At 37.1% G+C, this 11,928-nt stretch overlaps 1 protein-coding gene across 1 annotated transcript; it reads left to right on the top strand.

Annotated features, from left to right (window-relative positions):
• Positions 1 to 784: 784 nt before the first annotated feature.
• On the top strand, positions 785 to 10,149 carry LOC106627528 (probable chitinase 10). The gene is made up of 6 exons (XM_036367029.2): positions 785 to 1,025; positions 6,873 to 7,430; positions 7,505 to 8,154; positions 8,437 to 8,563; positions 8,617 to 9,168; positions 9,311 to 10,149. Exons 1-6 carry the CDS (start codon positions 920 to 922, stop codon positions 9,964 to 9,966), a joined length of 2,649 nt encoding a protein of 882 aa, XP_036222922.1. The 5' UTR covers positions 785 to 919; the 3' UTR covers positions 9,967 to 10,149.
• Positions 10,150 to 11,928: the final 1,779 nt, after the last annotated feature.

Below are 11,928 nucleotides of genomic sequence, written 5' to 3' on the forward strand. Positions count from 1 at the left end.
TTGCTGCGTAGCTTTTAATTGATTAGCGCTATGAAAAAATCAGACGAAAACTCGCGCCGTAAAAAGGCCTTCTTACTTGACCCTGAAAACGTGTTGTTTGCTCCAACGATTACTCAACTCGTGCGTTGTTGTCATCTATATATGTTTACCATATATACATATATATATGTATGTATGTGTGTATGTATGTATGTACGTTTGTTTGTATATATATGCGACTTGTTTATTACATTTATTTATTATATCGAATAATTTATATATTAAGTGCAGCGACAAATCGCAAATCCTACTTTGCATACAAAATTTCGAAAAAGAAAATAAAAAACACAAAAATGCTTTCATTAGTATCTTTGTCGCTTAAACCATATAAGCCGCAGGCATTCCAAACATGTTCGAGAACATCTATTTGCATTCAGAATTGCGCGTTCATTTGTAAATATTTACACCGTGCTGAGAATTTTGACAACGCTTACTCATCCGCAAACACCTCAACAAAAAATCCAAAAAACTATTAGTCTCCAACTACTTCCTGCAAAAAAAAGTACCGCACGGTAATCACATTTGCTCTATTTACTACTTCGGCCTCACTAAAAGCTCAAGCGATCAGCTGTTCGCTCATATACGCTTCACATCTCCACCCAGTTGCGTAGACATCAGCACACATGCGTTGAGCTTAAGCAGAGCTTTAGCAGCGCAAAGCTTAATGCTCACTCTCCACAATCGCCTCACGCCCAGCTGATGCCATTTGCATTCATTTAATCCACTTGCTGCTTGGTGACATTTATAGATCTGCGATTTTAGTTACAATTTTACTTTTGTTTTGTGCAGTTCATTTGGTCGAGTCAATAAAAAGCGCCAATTATCGTATATTATACATAAAGGTATTTTTTCAACTTGCTAAACCAGTATTCATTGTAAGATGAAATTATTCGCCTTACTTTCACTGGCCTTAGGCCTGCTAGTGGCCCAAACGGGCGCTGCTAATCTTGTCTGTTACTATGACTCAGCCAGCTATATACGCGAAGGTGAGTACACAGTCGGAAGTTTATCTGACAAATATTTATTTTCGAGATAAATCTCATTTACGACATTTATTTGTTTTTTTGTTTGTTTGCTCGCTTCATTATGGGTGTGTGTATGTCTGTGCGTGTGGCCATTGAAAGTAAAAGCGCTAATTTATTATAATTTGAGGGTATTTTTTGTTCCACTGCAATTTTGATGTTTATAACTTGCGTTTCGAAAACAAATAAATGTTTTGATTTATATGTAGAAAACCAAATAATAATATTTTGCCTTTCGATTCGTTAAAATTCTTTGTAAACGGTATAAATTGATTGTACCCTCGCGTCAATTCTGTTTCCAATTTGGTTGGAAAAGTAAAAATAAAAATTTAAATCAGCACTCGAGATCTTAAATCAAGATCATATATTAGTTTAGTTACGACAAATTTGTTCCAATAGAAAGGCGGATATACTTTATTTATTTCTTGTAAATTTTTTTTTAGTATTCTGAATTATTAGTTATTCTAGTCTAAAGACCTGGATTTAGGGAATTATTTGACGCTCAATAATACAAAAAAAATATTAAGATTTGTTCTATAAACAACACAATATTTACAACAAAATTCTCTAAGAAAATAATAAAATTTTACAAAGCTACACGTTGTTGAAGTATAGGAGTATAGTATTTCCACTCTTCTGATCTCTCAAAATGGCAGCTACATACATACAAGTATGTATGTACTTAAAAAAATTTTTTTTTGTAAATTTTCAACATCTTCGAATTAAAAAAAAAAATACTGAAAATTATTAATTTTGATTTCTTGTCCTTTCTCGCCATAAAAGTATCACAATCATTAGCTCAGCACCTGGGTTGGGTCTTCGCTTGCTGCTATTTAATTATCCAGTTACATATTTCTGTCCTTGCTTGAATTCGCCAGCATCGTAGCTCCAGCGCTTCAACGTTTTGATCCACACCATCAATCCATCTAAGATTTGATCTGCCTCTGCTTCTGTTATTCCTGCATCTGCTCAGGAGATACATAAAAGTATTAATAAAACAGAATGCATGACAAGTTCCAAGTAAATCGATTCTTTAGAACATGCGGTTTTTCAATACACGCTTCGAGAAACGTTGTTTCGCGAAAAATGCGCTTACAGTTCATCAAACCGTTTGTTGTTAGATATGTTCTGTTTAAACCGCCAAAATTGGATAGACACTAATAAAACTGTATTAAAATAATTCGAACTTTTGGAAATACTTTGAAGGAGATATTTCTGAATTTAAATTATTGAAATTCGAAAATAATCGTTTTTTACACATTTTTATAGTAGAACACCCCCTTTAACTTGTAAATTAGGACTTTAAAAGTGGCTTGGGCTTTTTATATTTCCTTTATTGTTATAATTTTTGATATTAAAACGTGAAATTTTTATTAAAATTGGTCTCTAAAATTTATTTCTATAAATTTTCGAACAACACTTAGCTGTGCACTATTTAGCCAAACAAAATTTGCGTTTGTTTTTTTTTTGTGTCATCCATCTTGTCGCGGTGAGAGAGAACTAGATAACACTCCACCGAGGTCTAATACTCACAGGTGTTTCATCTTTTTTATAAGCTAATATAAGTATTTCTATTTTCCTTTTGGCGAGAACCCCGGCCTAACATTCCAACCCTAGGTAGAGTTCGCGTAATGTAAAAATTTCAAAGAAAAATTTCTTACAATAATCGGGCTTACTGTCAACCAATATTTGTGTTGTTTATTCGATTCGTCAATCCCATGGTTTTGCTATAAGGTTTAGCGAATCGAAGGCACCTGATATTCAGGTATTACCAGTTACTGTTTCTTATATGTATTATATGGTTTATTTAAGCATATCCGATTTTATTCAACAAATTAAGTAGTTAAAAAAGCTATATGTATATTGTTGTACCCTTAAATATACTTAAGCAAATGTATGTAATTTCCTTGCATAGTTGAAATCAATTATAAATTTCTAAGGAAGTAATTAATCCAAAGCAATTGACCACATTTCTATCGTTGATTACGACTTTTGCTACTCAAAACTACTCAGAATCAATCAAGCTAGAAACTTTTATTGTTTACTTTTACAAACATTATAATATATAACAAGGTTTGCTTACTATAACACTTAATATAGGAGTACTATGCATATTTACATTGAATCTACTATATTATTGATAATGCCGACTTAGTAAGTAAACAAGTTTGGATCGAGAGCATCTTGTGAAATTATCACTTAGCGCGACGAATGTTTAGGATCAGCTGCTTATAGAGAAAGAGAGAGAATTATACAGAGAGGAGCGAGAGAGAGAGAGAGAGGTTGTAGCAGCGAGTTGGGTCAATAGCTTATCAGTGGGGGTCACGTTGTAAAGCAATAGACACAGTTAGGATAGCGCTTGTTTCATCAAACTGTCCCAATGAACACGCTGCTAACACTTGGATGAACTCATATACATATATGTATGCTTTTAAATATAAAAATAACATATATATACATATACATATGTACGAGTACTTAATACAAAGTTATTTTTGTTAAAATTTATTCACACCGCGCTAAGTGCGCTCGCATTTAATTCAATAGAAAATAGTATAAACACAATAACAAATAAGGGAATCAGCATCAATTTAAATTCCACACTGTGCACGGTCAAACACAACAAAACTTATGTATGTTAGGGTCGAGTTTGAGTGCGGGCAGCACCGAAAATTAGCGGCTCTGGTGTGTTACACAAAATTGAATAGTATTTTTTTACTCAAACGTCTCTAAACGACTCCTTGAAATTGGGGCATCTTTTTTTCTAAAAGTATACATTTATATACTAATTATATATTAATAAGGGTACATTAAACAGAATATACATTAATCAGTACTATCAGCATCCACATTTATTATTTATACCCTGCAATAGGTTAAATGAAGTTAGCCATGGAGTTTGTAAAAGCAGAAGGAAATGTCGGAGACCTCATAAAATATATATGTACATGTATAAATGATCAGCCTGATGAGTTGAGTCGATTTAGCCACGTCCGTGCAATTGTACATATACGCAAACTACCTCATTTTTTGAGATATCGATCTGAAATTCCAAAAATGTAGAATTCGCAAGAAGTTGCTCATTTGTCGATATTGTATCACTATAGCATATAGCTGTCATACTAACGGATCGATCAATCTCAAAGTCTTGTATGGAAAACTTTTATTTGATTAGTTACCCTCACGGCATTCAGCATGAACTATTTTCCAAGGCATCGTGACAATCTCCGAACAAAGTTTACAGCTCGGATCACTGTAACGTATAGCTGACATATCAGCTGGCCGATGAAAGTCAATTTATTCTATAAAACAACTTTTTTTTTTTTGTTTTGAATTTTCATCATTAATGCTTGTTGTTTTTTTTTGTTGTTGTCAGTAGCATTTGAGGACGGTTTGGTTAGATATTTATATAAAGTCGGTTTCAAATTCCCTTAGTTTTTTATGCCTTTCTTCGTTAATCCTTTTTGTTTAAAAAAATTTCAATTTCATTTCTAATAACAAACATACTTAATCCTGCTGAACTCTTAAAGGATTTCGTTAATTCGATAACTTTTATTTGTAATTTTGTTTTGATATCGTTCTCTCGAGAATGATTTATTTTCACACCATTTTTTTCGATATTTATATCTTTGAAACATGTGGTGTTATTTTTGAGTTCGTTTAGAAGTTATTAATTTTTTGTTTCTGAACTGATATATTGGCTCATCATGTTCTTTAAGTTTCAAGAAAATATACCAATGAATGCCTTCTTATATCGCAGCTCGCTCTAAGTTAAGATTAATATTTGCTTAGTTAAAAAATCTCATTTGCTTAATTCGTACTAAAGTATTAATACTGAAAAAAGTACTGAATCTGATGATATTTAATGATAAAAAAGTAAGTTGAAATTGTCACTTAAAACTCAGAATCATCAGGAGTGCAGCAAAAACATTTTTTCAGTGTTGATAGGACTGCCTATATCTTCAAGTTACACGTATTTTTGTAAACAGCTAAAAGTGAATATTTCGATTTTTTACAATGGTTGATTTTGTTGAGCAAAGAACTTGCATCAAATCTTGTTTACGGACCGAATATTCTTGTGTGAACATATTGAAAATGTTGCGGAGGGCCTTTGATGTTCAAACTATGGCACAAAAAATGTTCATAAGTGGAATAATGAGTTCAAAGCGGGCAGCGACAAGAGCCATGACCAAAAACACAAAATTTGATGCTTGAAAATCGTTGATTGACAAATAGAGACCTCGCTGATAGTGTTGGGATATCATTTGACTCATCCCAAACCAAGTTGAAGAATATTTTGTGTCTCAAACGCATCAGGTCTCCACTGATGCAAAAATCACGATAATAAACCATGTGCATTGGTTCTTCCCGGAACTAAAAACTGAAATAAGGAGATATTGAAGGCTATACTTGAAAAAGACTATTCCGACTGTTTCGACGACTGAAAAAAGCGTTGCCAAAATGCGTTTTATCGAACGGGGATTACTTTGAAGAGGATGAAACTGATTTGAAAGAATAAATAAATAATTTACATTTTAGTAACAAATTCACCTTACTTTGTCTCTCAGTCGTATTATTGTAAATGGATATTTATATTTTAGGCAGATTTATTGAAATATAAAGTTCTGTAAAACCTTTGACACATAATCACAGAGTCTGTATAATACCATGCACGCAAACTTTTTTTGTTATATGTCTACGTTTGGCGCCTATTGATCGCATTCTTATCTGTTCCTTCCTAATCTCAAAGCTGGCAAGACAATGTAATGTTCGTATTTTATTGGGATAACTCCTGGTATAGTACTTGAAAGTACCTCAAAGATATATATATACATATAGGTATATATACCACCAAAGTGTCAACTTTTATTTTGGTATAAACCTTACCAATGGTTTCTTTTTCAGTCCCACTGAGTACTAAGTTTTTCCTGCAATAATTTTGATAAGTTTGATCCTCATCTGTTTATACATATTTTTATTGGTATATATACTAGGTCTTAATTATTTCATATTTTACATATAAATCAGCTAGGTGTTTTGATATCATCTCAGTAGCAATTTGTGTATCTGATATAACAAAATCAATTTTGCTCATTCTGATAAAAAAAAAATTGTGCTCGGGTACAAAACCCGGTAAACAAAATGTCACATACTTGTACAACTGACCGCCAACAATAGTCAACAGCTTTGACAACACAATTAGTAATAACTTCAGTGTAGATATGTTCATATATTACTTGTATGTTCTTAATTTTATGAGTTTGTTGAGCCGAGGTGTGAGTCACAACGCGTGTTAATGACGCAAGCGTCAGCTAGACAGTTATGAGCGGAGATAAAGTGGGGTATTTCACCGGTAAGAGTTTGCAAACACATTATTGTGTGAAAAAATTATATTATTCACTACAACTCAAAAACTACTCGCACAAATCTAGGTTTAGAATGTATTTTCATTGTATCTTTTTGTATTTTGTTTATATTTTTTCCGTTCGGCACACATATATATATACACTTATATGCAAATTTAATAGTTAATTTTCCAGTGTTGGATTGATAATTTGTTGATTGTGTTCATCTATTGTGTTGTTCCTTTCCCTTTATGGTCCGTTTCGTACGACTATATATTTATATGTCACACCATCGCCACATTCACGTTCACGTTTAACTTTTGTGTTGTTGTAGTTTTGTATTTTTGTCACGCATGCACGCACCATATATTGATAAATCGTAATTGCACCATCTTCAAAGCATACAATAAATATTAATTTATTTTCTAAACTTCGTCACCGAAACATAAATAAAAACAAATGTCAGGACTTGGCAAACTGCTCACACCCGACCTTGAGATCGCTTTGCAATTCTGTTCACATTTGATTTACGGCTATGCCGGCATCAATCCCAACACCTATCAGGTGCAAAGTCTGCACGAAGACTTGGACGTGTACAAGCATCAGTATTCCGAAGTTACAGCGCTGAAGCGCAAATATCCAAATTTGAAGGTATTACTGAGTGTTGGTGGTGACCAAGACGTCGATGCCGAGCATTCGAACAAATATCTAGAGCTATTGGAGGGTGAAAAGGTCAAGCAAACCTCATTTATTAACTCTGCCTACTCGTTGGTGCGTTCGTATGGTTTTGATGGTTTGGATTTATCCTTCCAATTTCCGAAGAATAAGCCACGTAAAGTGCACTCCGATATCGGCATGGTGTGGAAGAAATTCAAAAAGCTCTTCACTGGCGATTTCATCGTAGATGAAAAATCCGAACAGCATAAGGAAGAGTTTACCGCATTTGTACGTGATGTGCGCAATGCTTTGCGTCCCGATAATATGATGCTCACACTAACGGTATTGCCGAATGTCAATTCATCGTGTAAGTTTGCAAAAATTCTGAATTTAGTAAATTGTTAACACTACCATATACTCACCAAAACAAACAACTTATAGGGTACTTCGATGTGCCAGCACTCGTCGGCAATTTGGACTTTGTCACTTTGGCCGCATTCGATTTCCTTACACCCGAGCGTAATCCACGCGAGGCCGATTACACGGCGTCACTATACGAACTATACGATCAAGATCGTTTGCCACACTACAATGTTAATTACCAAGTAGATTATTGGTTGGCCCAACAATGTCCAGCCAATAAGATTAATGTCGGTATTGCCGCCTATGGACGCGCCTGGAAGTTAACCAGCGATTCCGGCATGTCTGGTGCGCCTATTGTGAAGGATACCGATGGCCCGGCACCGGCTGGCATGCAAAGTCAAAAGCCTGGTCTACTCTCTTGGCCGGAAGTGTGCGGCAAGTTACCGAATCCGGCAAATACATATCTGAAGGGCGCTGATGCGCCATTACGACGCGTTAGCGATCCTACTAAACGTTACGGCCCGTATGCTTACCGTCCGGCAGATGCTAATGGCGAACACGGCATGTGGGTTAGCTATGAGGATCCTGACAGCGCGGCTAATAAGGCGGCTTATGTACACTCGAAGAATCTGGGCGGTATCGGCTTGTTCGACTTGAGTTACGATGACTTCCGTGGTCTGTGCACTGGCGATAAGTACCCCATTTTGCGTGCTGCCAAGTTTCGTTTGTAATATTTTAATTTCTTCTATACACAATTTATCTTCGATTATGCTTTTGTTGTATATTTTCACGCTCAATAAAAAATGATTTTTTTTTATATAAAATATTTTGTATATATGATTTTGCTTTTCGTATTATCGCAACGTTGCGGCGTAATGTTCCAGTGATCTCGCTGAACCTGAAATATGCGCGCTGATAAGTTTCTTAGAAAGCTTACTAAAATTTACTCGAGAAAACAGTAAGCTCAGTTGGCAAAATCTTATTTTCATCTTGTGCTTGTAGTGGATTAGACGTTCAAAATGCAGGTTTTACTTCTTGCCTTAGCTTTTTTAGTGGGTTCCGTGAATTGGACCACTGCTTCCTTGTTGGAACGCAATTTAGTGTGCTTTTACGATTCAAATGGCGTCACACGCTCAGGTTAACCGTTATATTTTATTTACACTTCATTCCATTAAAAACATCTTTCACAGGACCAGCACAATTCAGCACTGCTGACTTGGAAATCGCTCTACAGTTTTGCACACACGTCATCTACGGCTATGTAGGCATTAAACCGGAAACCTTCCAGCTAATGAGTCTCAATGAAAATCTGGATGTACAGCGTCGTCACTTCGCCACGATAACTGCACTCAAAGAGAAGTTTCCACATATCAAATTTCTACTGAGCGTCGGTGGTGATCGCGATGCTGGTGGTCATGAGAAGTATATTAATCTCTTGGAGGCAGGCCGCCAGAAGCAAACCGCATTCATAGATTCGGCGCGTGATTTTCTGCGCAGCTACAACTTCGATGGCATCGATTTGGCTTTCCAACTGCCACGCAATAAGCCAAGAAAGGTACACTCAGATGCCGGTTCCGTATGGAAGAGTTTCAAGAAGTTCTTCACTGGTGACTTTATTGTTGACGAGAAGGCGGATGAACATAAGGAAGAGCTCACCGATTTGATTAAGGACCTGAAGAATACGCTACGTACCGACAATTTACTGTTATCGTTGACAGTTCTACCGAATGTCAACTCCAGTTGTAAGTATTTAACAAATTCGAAATTATTGCAGAAAACTCGGAACCCGTGAAACGAAAACTCGGCAATTTTACCGGCAAACTTCTTAAAATCTGCTCTCTTGATATTTAAATTCACACTCTAATTACGTTTCCACTTTCTTAGGGTACTTCGATGCACCGGCTATAGCCGATAGTTTAGACTTGATAAATTTGGCTGCCTTCGATTTCCTCACACCTGAACGTAATCCCGAGGAAGCCGATTACTCCGCACCACTTTATGAGCTCTACGATCAAAATCGTCTGTCACATTATAATGTTAACTTCCAAGTGGAAAATTGGTTGTTGCAACGTGTGCCCGCCGGCAAGATCAACGTTGGTATTCCAACTTTTGGACGCGCTTGGAAAATTACTAAAGATTCCGGTAATACTGGTTTGCCGGTAGTACCAGCTACAGAGGGTGCAGCACCTGCCGGACCGATAACCAAAACACCAGGTCTTCTCAACTGGCTGGAAATATGTCAACGCCTACCAAATCCTTCAAATATCAATGCGAAAGGTGCTGACGCGCCACTACGTCGTATTAGCGATCCCACTAAGCGTTATGGCACTTACGCTTTCCACACCGCCGATGAGGACGGCGCTAATGGTGTGTGGGTAAGCTACGAAGATCCCGATACGGCTGCCAGCAAGGCGGGTTATGTAAAGGCGAAGAATTTGGGCGGTGTGGCACTGTTTGATATCACTTTGGATGATTTTCGTGGTCAATGCACCGGCGACAAGTTCCCCATGTTGAGGGCTGTCAAATACAGATTGCTTTAGGCGAGACGATTGGCGGAAAATGTAAGGTGAACTTGATAAGCAAATGTGAAAATATATCTTTTATGAAACCTTAACGTAGCGCTATATAAATTGTTAACCTAAATATCTTTTTCTTGTGATTATATTTAATATTTGTTAATGTTTACTTGTTATCTGAGTTAAATAAAATTGATTAATAACTGACATTTTAATTTCCATGTAAACTTAGAAAGTATTTTATAGTCTGACTACTCGCCGTAGTCAATCACACTCATATATGGGTTTCATGAGCGTGGTATCGAAAAAACCTATAGAACTAGCTATGTTTGATAGAACCAGGTCGTTATTTATAGTCGTTTTACCACCACCTCCTGCCCTAACCGCCGCATCTGAAGACTAAGCGTCATCAGCTTTGGACCACCGTCTCAATCCCATAGCTTATGGCTCACTTGGTTTCGCAGAGAAGACCAGCGGACTCCGCAAAATCAATGCTTGCCGATAATATTCCTTGTTACTCTCTAGCTTTATTACTCTACAGTCTTACGTGGAAAGTGATGGGTTGTAATATCCTCCATCTTGCGGAGGAAGGTTTTGCCTATAGCCAAATGGGAGCTTTAGGGGGTAATAAAACGTCCACTTTGTCCACAACCTCCTTTTTGGCTCCCGTTTGTACCTCCCCCAACCGAGGCCCATGTTTTCTGCTTCTGCTTCCTTGCCGGTGTCGCTTTACTGCTGCCCTCTGTAGAGCCCGTCATAAGTTTAGCAGAAGTTCCTTTGCTACTGCTAGCGATTTCGCCGCTGGGCTCTACCCACATCGAATGCCGGCAGATTTCAGCCGACTTCCTCTTACGTATTCTTCCCGAAGGGCCAAACGTCAAACTCTTTGTGACTGGGCCAGAGGCCCTTTCACTACCTTTGGTTAGCGAAAGTTTCTGCGTTCCAAAAGCAGTACTTTCACCCGGTACATATATAGGTGTTGGTTTCGACCTCCACTCACTTTCCATTGTCTCCTTTCCGCCATCGTTTGTTTTGTTGTTATCTTTTATTGGCTTGTCAACTTGTCCATGCTGATTGTGTACCCACTCAGCGCCGCTATCAGTCTCACGAAAAGGTAGTCACATTTATGATCCCAAGGATGCCTCAGTAACGAGGCAAAGGCGAGGGTTAACGCATGTCCTTATGAGGCCACGACAGTTGGGTCTACGTAATCGGAACGGACCCGCATTTTTTATCCAGTCAAGGACTGTCTATTTGGTAAAATTCTGCCACGACAACAACCACAACAGTAGCCGACCAGCGCAAAGAAAAATGATTGCGGAGATTTTAAAGGGACGGGGCAATTGCGAGATTAGCTCATCCGCTATTTGTAATGGATCCATCCACACTCCATCATACTCACACGGCAAAATGCCAGGGTTCCAAATCTTAAATGAGCTAGTCCTATTCCTAGACCTAACTTACTAACTAGTTTTAATATATTTTATCTAAGCTTCGTATGACTTATAACTTATCCACATACTATCAAATAAATCTGTAATGGATTCTGTTTATAAATTAATTATTTTGGTATTTATCTGATATACCTATTAACAAATTAATTTCAAGCGTCAAAACAAATCAAAAGAGAATACAACTGCACACTGAAACACGAAAATGAAATCAGGTAATAATGTAATTAAAAGCGCTACTTACCTTAAATGACAGTGCTGCTTAACGCCAGCGCCAATTCTAGACTACTTATGTGGCTCGCGTAAGAAATCAGCTTTGAACAGTCAGTTCAGTAGCCGACTTAAGCATTAATTGCTTGCTTTTGATTATTGGCGCCCACTGTCTTGAATATTGACTAACATGCGGAGTGTAGCGCAGCAAGCTTCGGCGATTCGGTCGAAACCACCAAGCCAGCAAAGCATGTGTTCGCTTACGAAAAAAACTTGCCTGCGAAGCTTAAATGCCTTTATCGCCACTCAGCGATCTTTGTCAAAT

The sequence above is a fragment of the Bactrocera oleae genome, chromosome 3 (genome assembly GCF_042242935.1).
Source record: "Bactrocera oleae isolate idBacOlea1 chromosome 3, idBacOlea1, whole genome shotgun sequence".
Lineage (NCBI taxonomy): Eukaryota > Metazoa > Arthropoda > Insecta > Diptera > Tephritidae > Bactrocera > Bactrocera oleae.

Excerpts from the sequence above, each read along its gene's own strand:
- LOC106627528 (XM_036367029.2), top strand. The coding sequence starts at position 920 with ATGAAATTATTCGCCTTACTTTCACTGGCCTTAGGCCTGCTAGTGGCC. Across the intron at positions 1,026-6,872 it reads AGCCAGCTATATACGCGAAG|GACTTGGCAAACTGCTCACA; the intron begins GTGAGTACACAG and ends AACAAATGTCAG. Across the intron at positions 9,169-9,310 it reads ACCGAATGTCAACTCCAGTT|GGTACTTCGATGCACCGGCT; the intron begins GTAAGTATTTAA and ends CCACTTTCTTAG.